Source organism: Mirounga leonina, unplaced genomic scaffold (assembly GCF_011800145.1).
Source record: "Mirounga leonina isolate KUSES-001 unplaced genomic scaffold, KU_Mleo_1.0 Mir_151, whole genome shotgun sequence".
Classification (NCBI taxonomy): Eukaryota; Metazoa; Chordata; class Mammalia; order Carnivora; family Phocidae; genus Mirounga; species Mirounga leonina.
In genome coordinates this window covers 107,480,725-107,498,754 of record NW_023270377.1, presented here as the reverse complement: position 1 = coordinate 107,498,754, position 18,030 = coordinate 107,480,725, and the positions used below count along the sequence as shown (strand labels likewise).

General features: G+C 57.0%; 1 protein-coding gene across 11 annotated transcripts in view; it reads left to right on the top strand.

The window, feature by feature from the left end:
* Nucleotides 1–18,030, top strand: part of BIN1 (bridging integrator 1) — a 55,694-nt gene that overhangs the window by 11,171 nt on the left and 26,493 nt on the right. For all 11 annotated transcript variants that reach the window (XM_035008236.1, XM_035008235.1, XM_035008233.1 and 8 more), the window contains exon 2: nucleotides 16,404–16,484. In XM_035008236.1, coding sequence (XP_034864127.1) covers nucleotides 16,404–16,484 — 81 coding nt within the window. The remainder of the gene's footprint in view (nucleotides 1–16,403; nucleotides 16,485–18,030) is intronic.

Sequence of the window (18,030 nt, the reverse complement as noted above, 5' to 3'; positions counted from 1 at the left end):
TACCTTCCAGCCATCAGACTTGGCCCTAGGTTGGTCTTTCCTAGGTGCTGCCCCTCCCATCCCTGAATCCAGGGCTAGGGAGAGACTTTTTTTTTTTTTTAAGTAATCTCCACACCTAAGGGGCTTGAGGTCAAGAGCTCTACCTACAGAGCCAGCCAGGTCAGCCAGGCTCCCCTAGGGGGAGACTATTGAAGTGCAAATGTGCATGCCTCTGTGTGTGTGTGTGTGTGTATGTGTATGGTGGGGATGCTGACCCTTGGTTGCCCCAGGAGGCTGGCACATCAGAGGAGAAGGTGAAGCTGCAGAGCTGGCCCTTCCCTGAGTCAGGGGTTTCCTCATAGCTTGGCATCCACCAACCAGCTCCATGAGGGAGGCGGGAACCTGGCTGCCCCCAGGAATCAAGGGACCCAAGAGGGTCAGATTTGGACAGAGCTGGCCTGATCTGCACTCCTTGGGAAGCCCAAAGGTAGAGAAGGAGCTGAGCACAGGCACCATAGCTCCCACCTCCCATGAAGAAAGAGTTGGGGGATCCTGGGGCAGGGGACACTTAAGGATGAGCTAATGGCTGGGGGTGTGAGCTGAGTCCTGATCTGAAATGAGAAACAAAATCCACAATTAATTGGATGCATTTGCTGAACCTAGGACAGGATCCAAATACTGTTGTTTTTCTGAAATATAAACTAAGCCCTGGGGTTATTAATTTGCATCCCCTCCCCACCCCCACAAGGACAGTCTAGCAGTCTGTCCTGGCAGTGGGCTTGGCTGAGCTAGAATGTCACCACCTTCCCCAAGCTGACTGTCTAGCCCACCTGGTTGAGTGGACTGTGAGTCTGGAGGAGGCCACGACCAAGGCAGCCCCGGGTCCTTCCTGAGGACGTTGGGGGAGGCCCTGCCTTGGATCTGGTGGACCGGTGGGGGCCGCATCCTCATGTCTGATCCTGGCACTGCTGGCCCAGGGCGCTGCAGAAATTACCTTGAGGGAGAGCTGAGTCAGCACCATGGGAAACCCATGGTCAGCAGCAGGGCAGAACCTGGTGCCTGCATTCCTGCTTTGTGCCACTGCACTCACAGGTCACCCTGCCCGTTGTGCACTCCAGGAGAGCTGGGGAGGCCGCCACCACATTCTGCAGCCAGCGCGGTGCTGCTCCTGAGCAATGCGGTAGAGAGAGAAGCCTCTAGGAGTCAGGCGCTGTCAGCACACCCTGAGACCCGAGATTCTAGCTCCTGTTCTCCTTCTCTTTTATCTGGGACCTGGGCCAGCTACTTAACCCTTCCTGCTTTGGTTTGCTCCTCCGTAGAATGGGGTAACCATCCTCCCTGCTAGACCCAGAGTCTTTGAGGGTGGAGGCTGGTCCCATGGTGAGTCTGTGACCCTGTCACCTGCACACAGTAGACACTTAATGCTAAGTGAGTTGGAGTGAGGCTCCAGCGGAGAAGCAGTGGTAAAGGTTTTACAAAGCACCTTATGCGGGGTGGCAAGGTCGAAGGCTCGGGTTCAAATCCCAGCTCTGTTGCTCTCAAGCCCTTGAACTTGGGCAAGTTACTTATCCCCTCCGAGCTTCAGTTTGCCTCTTTGCGAGGATTAAATGGGAGAATGGTGTCTCCATTTCACACCAAGGACAGAAAGTTGGGGTGCCAGCTCCCGGAGCCAGCTCTACTCTGGGGTGGGGGTGGCTGAGGTGCCTTAGGTGGGTGTGGAGTGTTGGACTGTGCCTTGGCACTTTGTGTGTGTCTTGTTGGGCCATCTTGGCGAAGTCTAGGCCAACCTTGGCCCACCGGTGGTGCAGGAGTCCAGACCCAGCGTGAAATCTAGATGGTGGGCCTGAGGCCTTCAAGGAGGAAGGAAGGAGGCATTGCTTGGAGAGGACCTCATGGGGGCGGGGGTGGGGCGCTGGGTGACAACATGCCCCCCCCCTTTACTTCCCACCCTTTCAGCTCTCCCACTCTGATTTCCTCTCCCTGTAGGCAACAGAATCCCTTCCAGCTTATAGACGATCCAGAAGTGTCCAGAGCTGTAGCACAGGGTGGCCAGGGGCCAACCTTCAGAATCTGGGATCGGGTGTCCATCCCCAGGCCTTGCCCCACTGTGATCTTTCCTGTTTGCTTCTCCTGGCCCCTTCCCATGATTTTTAAATTTTTTTTTTTTAAAAAGGATTGGTAACTCTGTCTGGCTGTTCAACTTCCCCTTTGTGTTGAATTGTGTTTCTTCTGGTAAGGAGGGCCCCAGGGGAGGAAGGGACAGGTGGGCATGAAACCCTCTCCAGCAGGCATAGAGGGTGTTCTGGTGTTTGCTATGATTTTGGGGGGTCTTTGCCATCCCTCCCTGTCCTCACTGCCTCAGCCCTTCTGGAACCTTGGTGGGAGCTTGGATGTGTTGAGTGGAGGGATACAGGCGAGATCCCTGGGGTCCCTCCTTAGTTGGTGAGACAGGGGTTCCAAGGCTGATGGTCTGCATGAGCCCCGGGAAGCCAAGTTGGACAGGTCTTTCACGGTCACCTGGTCCTCACTTCCCTCCTTTGGTTATAGAGGTAGGACTCTGAGACCTGAGAAGTGATGACATGCCCAGGTCTCTGTGGGCCCCACGTCATCCCCCTGAGCTGTCCCCGGCGCCAGTGAGGCCTCCAGCCCTCTGTTCCTGTGCACCGACCTCCTGTGTCTGCCGGGGCTTGGGGGGGTGGTGCCTTCCCCCTCAGTCTGCCCCTTGCCCACCCATTGCTTTAACCTCCCCCCAGAAGCGCAGAAAAACAGGATGCAGGATCAGCAGAAGGAAGCCTGCAAAAGCCTGTCCTGGCCCCTGAATATTCATTCCATCTCCCAGGGGCAGGGGCAGCCATGTGACGTCCCCCAGTCTGTGGATGGTCCCACTTGCTTTCCTGACTCCAGCCTTCACTCTCCACCGGATTACTGGATTACCAGGTGGTCAAACACCCCTTCCCCTCCGGTCCCTTATCAAATCTCCCCCTGCCTCCACTAGTGAAATGCAGTGGAACTAGTCCTCATCTGCTAGGGAGCACTGAACTAGCCAGTCCTCACCTGTTGATTCCCCATCTGTGAAGTTGGGGATCCCTGCGGTGCCCTCACAGGTACTGGGGACTTGTGGACAGTCCAGGGCTGAGGCAGGGACGTCTCGAGCACGGCTTTGGGGCAGAGGGCGGCCTGGGAGTGAACACAGGGACCGGGGTGAGGCCCCCCTCCCCACTGACTGCTGGGCCATGTGTGGATTGTCTGCACTTTGGTGGGCTGGACTGGGTGGGAGCTATTTAAAGGTGATTGTGGGCGTTGCTCCTTTGAATAACAAAAGTAACAATAACCAAAATAGTAGCAATAATGTGTTTGGAAAAAAATACCACATATCTTATCTCCTTTAAGTACTGTTTAATAGTTCTAATTTCACAGATGTGGACATGGAGGATTCCAACTGGTGAAATAAATGAATGACCTGTTTGCATATTTAGGTCGAACTTCTCTGATAGAAACAGACATATCCAAAGGGCTTAGGGCATCTGGAGGGGCAAGTGAGCCCCTGTGCATGGGGTGGAGTCAGGGAAGCCTGCCTGGAAGAGGTCATTTGAAAGGCCAGCATGGGCTGGCATCATTAAGGAAGAAGGGTCTGTCTCCTTGTGGAGCTTGTGGGCACCCAGGGCTGAACTTTCTTGGTCCCAATGCAGGTGGGTACTTGACCCTCTCTTCCCCTGGCCCTGGCTTTGTACCCTGCTGAGCTGTGGGCTGGGCGCGTGCTTTGTTGCTCTTCCACGCAGGCCGTTCCCCCACTGAGCTAAGGAAGCAGCCGATGAGGGGTCTGTGGGAGGCGGTGCACTGGAGGGGCAGAGTCCACCCCTCTGTCGATGGCCTAAGTCCTGGAGCCTGGGGCTGAGAATAGCACCCACACATGCATGGAAGGGACAGATGGGGTGGGTGGTGGCCCTGGGGGTGGTTGTGCTGACATCTCTGAACAGGTGGTGTGGGGTGTTGGGCCAAGGGTGGGGTCGTTCCTGCCCTCTGCAGGCCCCACGCAGCATGACAGGAGGCCCTGTGTCACTCAGATGCCCTGGCTTCGAGCCTTCTCTGGGCCTGTTCATAGAGTGGGCTGTTCCCAGGTCCATGCCAGGAATGTCCAGGTGCATCAGGGCTACTAATGGTGGCTGCTGCTGGTCATAGCTGCTGTTTGGTTTCCACGGGATCTACCGTTTTAGCCTCTTACTACCAAAGGGGGCCAGGGTAAGGGGGTGGCGTGTAGGGTCCCTGCAGAGCCTTGGGGTAGAGGAGGCTGCTGAGGGGAGGTGGATTGGTGTTTGCCGTCCACCAGGAGTGCCTAAGCCTGAGTGAGTCACAGGGAGCAGGTGCGCTTGGTGGCAGGCACCAGGGAAGGCGTGTGTGGGCTGGGGGTGGGAGGGTGGGGCAGGGTGGGGACTAGGTGGGAGAGGCTGCCTGAATTTCTGGCTTCGGGATAAGGAATCCCAGGTCAAGATAGGAGTAAAGGAATAGAAAGGAAATCAGCCACCACTTTGTGCTGGGCCCTCTTACCTACTCAACCATTCTTCATCCTTAATCCTCCCCTTGAGGGAGAGGTCTTGGCTCCATTTTACTGATGAAGCTCAGGGCTCAGAAAGGGGTACTCCCTGCCCAGGGTTGCACAGCCTGGGCCTGCTCCCTGAATCTTCTGTTGTGGGGCCTCTCATAGCAGAAGAGGTCCTGAGCGGGAGATGCTCCGCCCTCTCTCCTCTTAGCAGCTGTTGCGACCAGACACCCTGAGCTGGACGTCCCAGAGCAGGAGTGGCTGAGGGGGAAAGTGGGCAGGGAATGGGGAGTTCAGGAGCCTGATGGTGGGGTCTGCCCTGGCCACCCTGGGGTCCTGGCTGTTGTGTCCCCACCTCCCTCCCCGACATCTCTGGGCACCTCAGACTCACCACAACCCTCAGCTGTCCCTGTCTTGGGTGATGACTGCTCCTTCCCTCTTGTTGCTCAAATCCTGGAGTCTCCTTTGCTTCTCTCTGTCACCCCAAATTCAGCCACTTCTCACCATTTCCTGCCTTTGCCAAACCACCTTTAGCTCTACCTGGGCCATTGCAGACACCTTTTAAATGGGCTCCCTGCTTCACCCTGCTCTTGAGTCTGTCCCCACACAGTAGCCTGGGTGTTCTAACACTGAGGGTCAGGTCAGAGCTCCCCAGGGCTTCCTATTCCATGCAGAGATTCAAAGCCAGAGTCTTCCAGGGGCGTCCAGCTAAGGCCCTGTGGTCTGGCCCTTGCTGTTAGGGCAGTTTGTGCAGTGGTGAGAGCACATGGCCTTTGGAACCAGGCTTGGGGTTTGGATTCCAGCCACCCAGCTGGCTGGCTGTGTAACCCTGGGGAGATTTTAAAGCAGTGCCTCAGTTTCTTCATCTGCAAAGTGGGGATAATACTAGTATTCCTTTTTGAGGATTTGGGGAGATAGATAGATGAATCAGGTGAAGTGCTCAGCACCTGGCGTTTTAGGACTTCTTCCTCCTTCACCCACCCTCTTACTTTCCCTTTGCGCTGACCTTGCTCTTCCGACCTCAGGGTCTTTGCACTTGCTTGTCTTCTGTTTGGCAAGCTCTCTCTCCTTCATCAGGTCTCAGCTGTCACTTCCCTGAGCTACTTCCTAAGAACAGCACCTCCCTTGCCTCACTCTTTCTGTGCACTGCCATATTTTTGTTTAGAGACTTGTATTACCACTAGTCATGCCTCTTCTTCAGAGTGTTGGCTCAGGATCTTGCTTCGCTCCCTGAAGAACAGAGCCAGGCAGGCTGGGGGAGGGTGTTCAAGATGAGCCCCCATGAGAGCTCTCCCAGCCCAGGGGGCTGCATCCCGGAGTCCAGGGGTAGGGACTCCTTACCATGGACAGCATGTGAGGGGCAAAATCAAGTGGGAGCTCCCGAGGAGGGAGCAGCTTTGGCCCTCCTGGAAAGTTGGTAAAAGTTCCTTTCTCCCCCTGGAGTGTGGATGGGAGGAGTGGAGGGCTCTTTGGGGAGGTCTGGACAGTTGGGTGGTTTCTGATTGTGGAAGGGGGAGGCCTGCCTCTGTCTGGGTGGTTCTGGCCCTTCCAGAAGACCTCCTACTCACATGGAAGACTAGTTCTGCTGTCGACTAGGGAGGGGCTCAGCTTGGTGGGTGGTCCCTGAGGGGAGGGGCGCCTTTCCCCAGCCTGGGCCCCTCCAGCACTCCCTCGGGCCTCCAGTGCTTCTTTTAGCCTAAACCTCCTTTCTGCTGACTTGGCCCTGAGATCATGGGCTTTGGGCCTCAGTCTCCTCATCTCTTCTCACGGATTTGGAGAACACCTGTAAGCCTTTAGGATGCCTTTGGATGAGTGACTGCTGCTGTTTTGTGGCTTCCAGCTCACCCACCCGAGCTCAGCTGGGCCCTTCTGGCTCTCCCTAACCCCTTCCCCATCCTGACGTTGGCCCTGCTGCCTCTGCTCCCCTGTGCTCTGTTTGGGGCTGTTCCAGCCTCCCCACCCCAGCCCACCGTAGCTTCCCCTGGGCTCTGGGTGGCCCTAGCCTGGCCACTGGCCACACGCTTATCTGCTGAACAGGCTGGAATTTCAGGCCCCCTGGGAGGGGAGGGGAGAGGGGAAGGGGAGGCTTTCATCCGCAGTCCCTGGGGAGGGAGCCTTCCCTTCCACCTGGAGAGGTGGGTATGGAGGAAGAGCAGCCCCCGGCCCCCCCACCTGTCTCGGGGGTTAGGCTTCCAGCCCTGGGACTGACGGACTGACAACTGACAAGGGCCATAGAGCTCTCTGCACTCTGGCTTTTGACCAATGAGTCACATTTCAAGGCATTGTGGTGGGGTGATATCTGTGGCGGCCAAGTTTTTATAAATCCAGTTAAGGATGTAAAAAAGAAAACCAAACATTGCTCTTCACTCTCACCAGTGTTTCGTAAAGGAAAGGGAAAATCGCTAAAAGAGGAAGGAGGTAATTTTAGAGTGACTGTCTCCCAAGCAAGGCCAGTTGGCTTCCTCAGCCAGTCAGCCGTTCTTACTGGGGCCCCACAGAAAAAGATGATGAGTCTTTGTGGACTGGTGTCAGGGAACAGTGACTTCCAGAGCACGAGGACTTGTTAAAAAAACAGATCACCAAGTGGGGGTGAGGTGAGGAGCTTCCTGGGTTGGGGGAGGGGCGGGGTGTGTGCCCAGCCCCACCTCAGTTGGCCAGTAGGAATGTGGAAATGTTTTTCTAGTTTTGTATTTCATGGCAAAATCTTTGCAAACTTTGCATTCTGCTACACAATCTATCTGTGTTGGTTATGTCACAAAAGTGCTTTTTTGTTTTTAGAGAGGGAGAGAGAGAGTTGGGGACAGAGGGAAAGGGAGAGAGAGAATCCTAAGCAGGCTCCACGCCCAGCGCAGAGCTCAATCCCACAACCCTGAGATCAGGATCTAAGCCGAAATCAAGGGTCAGATGCTTAACCGACTGAGCCACCCAGGCGCCCCTTCAAAAGTGCTTTCTTTAGCAGCTAAATCTTTGGAATGCAGCAAGTGGAGTCGCAGCAAAATGAATCTTTTGTAGTAAACTCTAAACATACCGCCTGTGATGGCTGGGCATCTGTGTACTCCCCACTTGAGAATTACAAGTTGAGTTTGGGCTTTGGAGTCCATCAGGTTTGGGGGCCTGGCTCTGCCACTCATCAGCCGAGTGACCTCCCTGAGCCTCAGTTCCTTCATCTGTAAAATGAGACAACAGTGCTCACCTCAGGAAATCCTGCTGATGTGAGCCCAGCCGGAAGGGGGTGTCAGAGGTGGTGGGCCCCCTCAAGGTACGTCCTCGGACCCGGCTCCCCGGGGTCATGCCTTGCAGTGTGATCTTCATGGAGCTCAGGAGGAGGGGGAGCCCAGCTGGGCTGCGATCTGACGGTGAGGGGACCGCTCCAGAGTGGGAGGTGAGCTAGCAACACTTTTCCCCTGGGAGGAAGGCAGGATGTCAGATGCCAGTCCTCAGAGCCAGCCTCTCTTGCCACCACCTTGCAGCCAGCCTGGGGAAATGGAGGTCCTAGGATGGGGATACAGCAAGACCAAGAGAAGGGACCAGGGCCCCTTGGCCAGGCTTGTTTTTTGGGGGCAGAAGTGTGTGTGTGTGTGCGTGCGTGTGTGCATGAGTGTGTGTGTGTGTTTGGGTGGGGAGAGGGAGCTGGAGTCTGGAGGCTCTCTCTCCTCCCTGAGACCCACCTGCCTGGGTCTGCTAGGTCCTTGCCTGGCCTGGAGCCCTGCTTGCTTGCCGTCTGAGCTACTGTTGGTTTCCCTTTCTCTGGTTTTCTCTCCATTTCCCCTTCCTCATTCTGGCTTCTCCTTGCACAGCATCTCCTGGTCTCTACTCTGCTTCTCGCCTGGCTCTGCAGCCTCTTTGTGGTTCCCTCCGCCTTCCTACCGTGCCTGGGGGCGACTGAAGGGCCGTGGGCAGGAGCCCCACGAGGAAGTGTGTGTGAGTGTGTGTGCATAGACACGTGGGCAAGCATCAGCACGTGAACACGAGGGTATTGGGTGCTCCTGTGGCCTGCTCATGGGAGCCTGGGAGTGTGCAGACAGTTGCTGCGTGGGGGGCCTCGGTGCTGGGGAGCATTCTTGCCTCCCGGGGATGGAATGCTGTTCCTGGCTCTTGCCCAAGGCTCGTGTTTCAACATTTATCTTTCTTCAAAAGTCTTGGAGCGTTTGGGAAGTTGTAAGGGAAAGCCTGATGTGCGGCCAGCCTGGCACTGCAGGAGGGCTAAGGAGTTTTATTGGCCAGGGCCACTCTGCTGTGTCTTCTGGACTCGCTTTCTGGGACCCTGGGCTCTGCTCCCAGGCAGGAGCCTCAGTGGTTTCTCCCTACTGCCGGCTGCAGCGGGCCTGGAGTGGGGCCACACTCCTTCCCGGAGAGGTCAGGCCCCTCATTCTCCCCCTCTCCCCTTGGCACAACCCAAAAGCACAGCAGCAGCTCTGGGGCTGCTCACCATGACAGACTGGTCCCTGGGAGACCCCCAGCCTTTGGGGGAAGCACGGCTGCCTGCTCTGAAGGCAGAGCTGCCTGACTGCTCTGTGAGTTCGTTCACCGGGCTCTCCGGGAGGAGGGGCAGACTTTGCTGGGGCTGCATGCTAGATGAGAAGATGCAGCCACTTCCTTGTGCCCAGGGGCAAGAGCCACAGCCCTGGAGGGGCACCCGGTAGAAAGGACCCAGGAGTCAGGAGCCCTGGGTCTAGCCTTGGCCAGGCAACAGGCTACCTCCGCACTCTTGCCTCCCTCTTCTTTCTCGTTAAGTGAGAGTGCCAGGGGCCCACTGTAGAAGAAGGGGCCAGGGGAGGAGGGTCCTGGGGAAGGGCCTCAGCCTGCAGCACAGAAGGGTTCAGCAAGGCTGGTGGGGTATCCTCAGGCCAGACTTACTTGTTGGAGCCCATTGCCTCTGCCACCCCCCCACCCCCACTCAGTCACTGGCTAGAGCAGCCCATGGGCAGTGTGGCCTCAGCTGGGACCCAGTGATGGTCTAGCTCATTTGCCACAGCAGATGAGATCTGAGCCACATGTTCACGGCCACTGCAAAGCCACAGTGTCCTGGCTTTGCTCCTTCTTAGCCATGTGGCCGAATTACTTAATGTCTCAGCCTTACCTTTCTTATCTCTAAAGTGGGGCTAAGAATATGTAGCTCAGGACATGGCCTCAAGATTAAATGAGATACTCAGGAGCAAGGCTACCCAGTAGCAATGAACACACCTCCCCCTGAAGACAACCAGGGCCCCTTGGAGAAATGGCTGATTTTAGGGGCAGATGCAACGTGTCATAGAGTGGTGGGCTTGGGGGCCTACCTCCTTTCTCTCCTGTGCTCTCTTGTGGGTGCTGCTGGGGGGTCCTTCCCAGCTCCTGGGTTGCCAGAGGGTCTGAGAGGAGCGTGGGAACAGGCTCAGCCACTAGTGTCAGGGCCCATTCCGTGGGTCGAGGGGCCCTGCAACATAGGAACAGGGGGAACAGGGGCCCAGCTCTGCAGTGCCCACAGAGCTCCCTAACATGGCCCACCCCTGCTCTGTGTGGCAGAGATGGAGGAGAAGGAGGCAGCCAGAGCTGAACCCAGAGAGAAAGCCCCAGGGTGACAGGGAGGGAGCCAGAAACCCAGAGGCCCGTGGGCAGAGGGGGCAGAATATGCCAGACTGGCATGTCTGCCTGGGGGAGGGGGCAGCTCTGGCCTTTCGCCTCTTGGGGAGTATCCCTCAGAAGAGGACCCAGCTGTGTGTGCTGAGCAATCTGTACAGGGGAAAACCTGGCCTTACACCTGCCTGCCCATCTGTCTGTCGGTCTGCCTGTCCTGCCTGTCTGGGAGGTGTGTGTGAGGTGCGAGGACGTGCATCCTGTTGCTGTGGTCCCCCGGACCGCAAGCTCTCCTGGGAGGAAGCAGTGAGGTGGTAACGCCCAGCCCCCCGGGTACAGCTCACTTCGCCACCAACCCTGTCGGAGGCAGCGACCGGGCAGGTGCCTGGAGGAGATGATGAGAAAGGTGCAGGTCTGTTGGGGTCTCAGCAGCTGGGCGGTGGGTTCTTGGAGGGGAGCTGGGCGAGGCCCCTCCCCACCGCTTGTGTGTGTGTGAGTGTGTGTGTGTGTGTGTGTGTGTGGAGGGGTTGGGGTTCTGGGGACGCTCGGGGTGAGGTGTGAGTGGGTCCCCATCTTGGCTGGCTGTGTGAGATGCCTCTGCTGCAGCCATGACAAGGGGTGCTGTAGCTGCTGGAGGAGCCCCCAGCTTTCCTGTCTGGCCCAGAGCCTGGGGACCAGGGCTGACTGGGAACATGGGCCCTGCCTCCCTTGGGCTTCCCTCCTGGGCCTCTGGACTTGGCTCTTTTCCCCAACCTTGGGTTCTAGAAAGCACTTACTCCTGCCCTGTGCCATGCCATTCAGATGTGAGTGTGTGTCCCCTCAATGCAGGAGAACCCGGTCCCTCCCTGGAGGAAGGAGGGGTTAGAGCCCCTGGGAGGGGATTGCCCTGAGTTCAGGGCTCCAGGCAGGGCCACCCGCTGTCAGCCCAGTGGGTGAGTGCCCGCAGACATGCTTATCCACACTGTATCAGCTGGGCTGGAGTGCCTTATGCCCGATGAGGCCTACTGGGTGCCCCTCCTCCAGTTTTGGGGGCTGGGAGTGGCAGAGAAGCTCAGAGCTTACTCCTGAGTGTAAGACCTTAGGCTATGTGTCCTGATTTATCTGTGCTCACCTGCCATCTGTCACATGGAGGTGAAGACGCTCACCTGTAAGAGGGAGCGCTTGGTGACTGTAAAGTGCTTTGTTCAGTGCTCCGTGAGTAGTAAGTGATCAACTGCTCCTAGTTCAAACAAGCCTGGCCCCCAGGGACCTTCCTGTTCCTCTGGGGTCGGTGGTCACGCAAGTGTGACTGTGCAGAGACACAGCGCCTTGTCCCAGGGGTCATTTGCTGGCTGGGAGGAGGAGAGGTGAGGGTTTGGCAGGACTCCCCACACGGGCCGTGGGAGTGGGATGCTCTGGGCTGTGAGTAAGGTCACAGCAGAGAGGCTGGGGAAGGGGTACCTGCCTCCTCCGAAGCTTCGCCCGAGCCCTGGGGAGCCTCCTACCCTGCTCCGGGAGGGGCTGCTGGCCCCGGGTCACGGCCCAGGCTCAGTGAGGCTGAAGTGTGGATGCTGTCAGAGGCGGCTTTGTTTCTGCCACCAGCTGCCCGGCTCTGCCCTGCGCCGGACTGTCCCTTCTGAGGCAGGTGGGCGCCACTGCTATCTGGCTGGGCTGAGGACGTGTTGAGAAGCCGTGGCCCCGATGAGGCTTTCTGGACTGCTGGCCGCTGGGCTGCTGAACCGTCCCCACTCCCTGCCCCTGGGCTAACACCAAGGTGTGGCAGGGCCTGTGCACCTGTCCTCTGTCCCATCGTCAGAGAGGCTCCCTGTGTTTATTACAAAGGGAGACATGTGTGACAAGTGTGTAAGTGTGTGTGACACCAGAGTGTCTGGGGCCCTCCCCCTACATAACCCTGGACAGACAGTGGGAATCCTGCCTCTCGGCCACCAGGCCCTCCTGCCCACCTGACTCCTGCTCATCCTTTGAACCCACCTTGGCTGTCCTGCATTCTCTGAGCCCCCCGGGAAGCCAGCCCCTCTGGACACCCAGAGTTCCCCTGCTGCTCTCAGTGGTCTGTGTGTGAGCTTGGCACAAGGAGGCTCCACTAACCGTGTATTGAATGGGTGGAGCACCATGTCCGTGGCCACAGCTTCCCTCTTGCTGAGTAGAGGGCTGAGTGCATGCGTGTGTGTCCGAGGTGAAGGCACTGGTGGGGGCTGAAGAGCGCAACCTTGGCGCCTCTCCTGGGGATGGGGCAGATGGCAGCATGGCTGAATAGCTTTCAGGTGGTGGGGAGGGGATTGGTCATGGTCAGCCAGCAGCTGATCAGGGGTTCCAGTTACAGAGGGTGGACAAAAGGAAGCTGGTAGCGGGAGGTTGTGGGATTTTACTGGACCAAATTTTGTCCTGGTGCCTCTTCGAGGCAGGCACGCCCAGCTTGTGTTTCCCCCACTAGCCATTCCAGCAGCGCCTTGAGGTCGGGGACCCAGGCTGTGTGCCCTCCTGTCATCTGTAAAATGGGGGTGGGTACAGTGAGGATTAACAAGGCCAAGGCCAAGGCCAGCACGCACTCACCACGCATTTTCTCAAGCCTTGGCCCCACGGTGGTCACAGTTTGAGGTGTGGAGAGGTTAAGCAGTTAGCCTGAGGTCATGTGGAGCCAGGAACCTGGCCCACCTTCCTGTGCTGGCCACCCCCTTGCACACTGCCTTGTCAGGCCCACGTCACCCAAGACCAGACCTCAGATTAATGTGAGTGCTAGCTCTAGCCCTAGTTTCTTTTTTTCTTTTTTTTTTTTTTTTAAGATTTTATTTATTTATTTGACAGAGAGAGACACAGCGAGAGAGGGAACACAAGCAGGGGGAGTGGGAGAGGGAGAAGAAGCAGGCCCCTCGCCGAGCAGGGAGCCCGATGCGGGGCTCGATCCCAGGACCCTGTGATCATGACCTGAGCCGAAGGCAGACGCTTAACGACTGAGCCACCCAGGCGCCCCTCTAGCCCAAGTTTCAAGGGTGACCTTTCACGGTGAGCTTTCTGGCCATGAGTCAGGCTGGGTGCCTTCTGTACACAACCTTTCTATTTTGCAGAAGAGGATACTTCATCTGAGAGATGGGATGTTTTGTTCAAGGTCTTGACTCTGTCCTCACAGCTCACGGCTTAGATTAGCCAGCAGCCACCAAGAGCAAGCGGTGTGTCGGGCCTGTCCCCAGCCCTCTGCAGGAGCCGGGGACATGGAAAAGGCTGGATGCTGTCTGTGACCTCACACTTTTCATATGGCTGGTGCAGAGCCAGAGGCAGATGCATGGGCACATTACAGAGTAGTGAGGAGAGTAGGTCCCCGGCCCTAACTGCTCTGGGGTGTGTGGGGGAGAGAGGGCAGGGCAGCTTCACAGGGGTGTCATCTGAGCCAGGTTTTGAAGGATGGATAGTATGTGCCTTATAAACTCCTAACCATCCTTCAAACCTTGGTTCAGGTGACTCCCCCGTGAAGCTGCCCTTCAGGTGGGTGCCAGTGTTCCCTGTATTTTCCAGACAATGCCCTTGAGGCTCAGAGAGAAAGTCCCCTTTCTCAGTGTCTTCTCACTGCCAGGCCTGGCTCGCTGTAGCTGGCCTGACCATCTCCCTGGTGGAGCACGGTTGGGGAACTGGGCCCAGGTGTGCGTGTCTGGGTGCAGATCTGGGGGCTTGGAGCCCTCGGGCACTCTGGTGGCAGGACTGGGATTAGGGACCTTTTGCTGACTGCGTACATCTCCTCAGGGAGAAGAGAGGAAGGGGTTGGACGGGGCCACTTCCCAGTCCTCCTGTCTTGAGGGCCGACCAGGCCTTGATCCTGCTTCCTGGGAGCCTCTTGCCCACTCCAGTGGCCTCTGTTGACTTCTGGAAGTTCTTTTCCACCTGGTGTTCCATTTCTGTCTTTGGAGGTGGTGGGGCCAAGGGGCTGGCGTCTGATAGTGGGGTGAGTCACCCACTCAAGCTCCATGCAGAGTGGGCCAGGCGCCTCCAACAGCTCCACCCCATTTCCACAGGACCAGCTGGGTATGGTTGCCAAGGGGGAGGTGGGGGGGAGCCCGTGGCTGGCAGGAAGTGCTGATTTTCTTGCTCTTGGTGGTTTTGTTTTGCTTTTTGCCTCTCACCTCAGTGTCAGCCCTTGGCCTACAGCTGCACTTGCCCAATAAACTGTGCTGTGGCCATTACAGCGCAAAGTTGTTGGTGGGCTCCTCTCCCAGGCCTACCCCTGCTCCTCCTGCTGCATATATCCTCCCTCACCATCCTCTGTGACTTGTGGTCACCTCGAGCTATTTGAAATTCCCTGGTCATGTACCTCACATCTCTCTGGTCTCCTCGCCTTTGCTGCATGCTCTCCCTGCTATTGAGCTGCCACTTCCCCTAGGAAGTCTTCCCTGATTGCCCAGGCTGCATGGGCTCTCCACCCCAGGCTCCTGCAGTGCTGTGTGCTTCCCTCTGTCTGGATCCATGTCCGATTGATGTCTACTACCCCAGCAGAGGGGCCCATGGCTGTTCACAGAGCCGGCACTTGGTGAGGTGGCTAAATGAACACGCTGAGAGAAGGTCTGGCCGTGGCCCCCGAGCCTGCTGGAGATGGTGCAGCAGGCGGCCTAGGCCATCCTAGGGCCAGTCAGGGCTGGGAAGGGTCCGGGCTCTCTGTTCTGGGACAGGGCATCCCTCGGTTCAGGCTGCCAATTTTCCCTCCTCCTGCCACCCCCACCCATTGCCACCTTTCTTCTCATTCGTTTTTGTTTGTTTGTTTGTTTTTAAAATTTTATTTATTTATTTGAGAAAGAGAGAGAGAGAGAGCACATGAGCATGGGGGAGGGGCAGAGGGAGAGAGACAAACAGACTCCCCAGTGAGCAGGGAGCCCGATGCGGGGCTCAATCCCAGGATCCTGGGATCATGACCTGAGCCGAAGGCAGATGCTTAACGACTGAGCCACCCAGGCGCTCTTTCCTTCTCCTTCTTGTTGGGCTTTGGCCACTGCCTCTGCTGAACATCTCAGTGCTGTCTTTCTGCGTCCTAAGGAGGTGCTGTAAGTGGGAGTCTGTCTCTCTCCATCTTGGTCTCTGCCGACCTCTCTTCCGGCAAACCCACCCCACCTCTGCTTCAGCTTCCCCTTTCTTTTTTTTTTTTTTTTTTTAAAAGATTTTATTTATTTATTTGACAGAGAGAGAAAGTAGGAATACAAGCAGGGGGAGTGGGAGAGGGAGAATCAGATTCCCCGCTGAGCAAAGAGTCCGACGTGGGGCTCGATCCCGGGACCTGGAGATCATGACCTGAGCCGAAGGCAGACGCTTAATGACTGAGACACCCAGGCGCCCCAGCTTCCCCTTTCTGCACCCTATCTCTCCTCTTTCTCTTTGCGTGCCCTCCCCTCCCCTGTTGCCCTCGCCCTTCCTCGCCTCCACCCTCCCATCATACTTCCTCTCAGTCTCCTGATCCAGCTCCTTTTTCTAAGTCTTTCCCCCTCTTCTGGCCCTGGGTCTCTCTGCCGCTACCCAGCCCTCTTCCCACCTCTGCCCTCCCCTCCCACTCTCCCCACACAGCTGAGAAAGCACAGTTGTGACTCATCAGGGGGAGAGTCCGCCTCTGAGATGTCTAGTTGGGGGTAGAGCGGGTAGCTGTGAACCCATGTGTGCGACTGTGTGTGTGTGTGTGAGTGTGTGTGTGAGTGTGAGTGTGAGTGCCAGGAGTGGGCCCAGCTTGGCCCTCTGGGCTGTAGAGAAGGGAGCAGGTCACATCTGAAAATCTAGTCAGATTGCGAGCTGGCTCCCACTGACATGAAGAGCCTGACCCCTGGCCGCCCCTCGCTGCCCTCCGTGTCCTGTGGTGGTTACCTCCTGCTCAGGGCTGCTCTGCTCCTCCCTCTGGTATTCCTGAGTCTTGGGCCCAGGAAATGGAGTCATGTGGGGCGGTGGGGCTGCCCTTACGTGGGCCCTCTTGTGTTCAGCTCACTTTTTAGCCGCCAGGGTTGGGGTGGAGCCCCCAGGGGTGTAGTGTGAGATCAGCAAGGAGGGGTGCCTGACCCCTCAAGCTTTCTTTGAGGGTATCCCCCTCCTCCTGGTTTCAATCACTCCAGCAAGCCTGACCTAAGCTCCTCCGCTTGGCCGGTAGAGGGTGAGGAGGTCTCAAGACTTGGTGGACTCAGGGTTGCTTTTGGGGATCACAGCAGCCATGAAATCTTCTGATGGTCCCAGTGCCCTGGGCTGCATGATGCTGGCTGTGGGCCCCCAGGACGCTGGCTGGGGTGGGAAGCCATCTGTGGTATTGGTGATTGGGCACTCTTGGTTTGGCCACCCTCTTTCTCATGGTAACGCTTCCCTTCTCCCGCTGCCTTGGCAGGTCCTCCAGAAACTGGGAAAGGCAGATGAGACAAAGGATGAGCAGTTTGAACAGTGTGTCCAGAATTTCAACAAGCAGCTGGTGAGTGTGGGTGGCCTTTGGCCTTAGGGAGCTTGTGCAAAGTGGAAGTGAGGCTGCCAGGTAAAAAATGTCAAGAGCTGAGTTTGTGGAGTTAGAGAGTTGGGAGAAGGGGCCAGTGTGGGCTGGCAAAGTCATGGAAGACTTCCTGGAAGAGGGAGCACTGGCTCTGGGCATGGACAAAGGGCAATAGGAGGGAGGGCTGGGGGGTATACTTTAGGTCTTTGATAAGGCATATGAAGGCCTGGGGCAGGTTGGGGGGGTGGTAGGGGTTGGGCGGGGAGCAGGCAATAGATTTTGGCCAGACTCTGGAAAACCTTGAATGTCAAAGCAAGTAGGAGCTAAAGAAGCTTCTTGTGAGGAGAGTGGCGTTTGCAGAATTTACTGTGGGAGCAGAGCAGACAGGATCTGATTTGAGCACCTGCTGAGCATGGCCTATGGATGCCTCCCAACAGCCCTGTAAGGCATCCAGTATCATCGTTCCCCTTTTATAGATGAAGTTGAGGCTCAGAGAAGTTGGGTAATTTGCCCAAGGCCATCCTGCTTTGGGAGTGGATTTAGATCCATACTTGTTTGGTTCCAAAGATTGAAATGGCACCCTTACCAAATTCCTTTAGATAGTTCAGAGACCAGTGACAGAAGGGGCTTAATCAGGTTGGCAGCCTGGGGGCAGTGGTTAGATGCAAGGGAGGACTTCCTGACTGAAGGACCCTGAATACCTTAACTGGGATGTCCCTGAAACCTTTTCCCTCACATAAATCTGCTAAGTCTAAAATTAGCCACTTTTTTTTTTTCCATGACCCTGAGATCAAGACCTGAGCTGAGATCAAGAGTCAGACGCTTAACCTACTGGCCACCCAGGTGCCCCTAGAATTAGCCATTTCTGTGGGTGTATCTGAAGATATGGAAGGGGGGGAATGAGAAGACCCTGGTGGTTCTCCCCTCTCTGGGAAGGGCCTGGTGGCAGGAAGTGAGGGAGAGCTGGGCCATGGCCCTGTGGCTTCTGCAGGCCAGCCCCCAGTGAGAACAGATGGGGATGGAGGCCAGCAGGGGCCACAGGGAATGGGAATGGGCATGGGGGGTGGGGTCATGGTCTAAGCTGTGCTAGGAAAGGGGCCAAATAGGCCCAGACTTGGGGCTGGGAAGGACCAGGCCTCTCCCTACTCCTCGTTTATGCCTGAGCCCTCTGAAAGCACTAAAGGTGCCCACCAATACCTCTGCAGCTGGAATTAAACCCGGGGGAGGGGGCTTTCTTTGGAGAACTTTGACAGTCCACTGGCCAGGAGCTGGGAGCTGGGGAGCATGCTGGGAGAGGGACAGGGGCATGCTAGGAGAGGCCCACGGGCCATGCTGGGGGAGAGTAGGGGGCATGCTGGGAGAGAGTTGGGGGGGTGGGTATGCTAGCAGAGGCTTGTGGGCCATGCTGGAAGAGTAGGGGGCATGCTGGGAGAGAGTGGGGGGTATGCTAGCAGAGGCCTGTGGGCCATGATGGGAGAGAGTAGGGGGCATGCTGGGAGAGAGTGGGAGGTATGCTAGGAGAGGCCTGAGG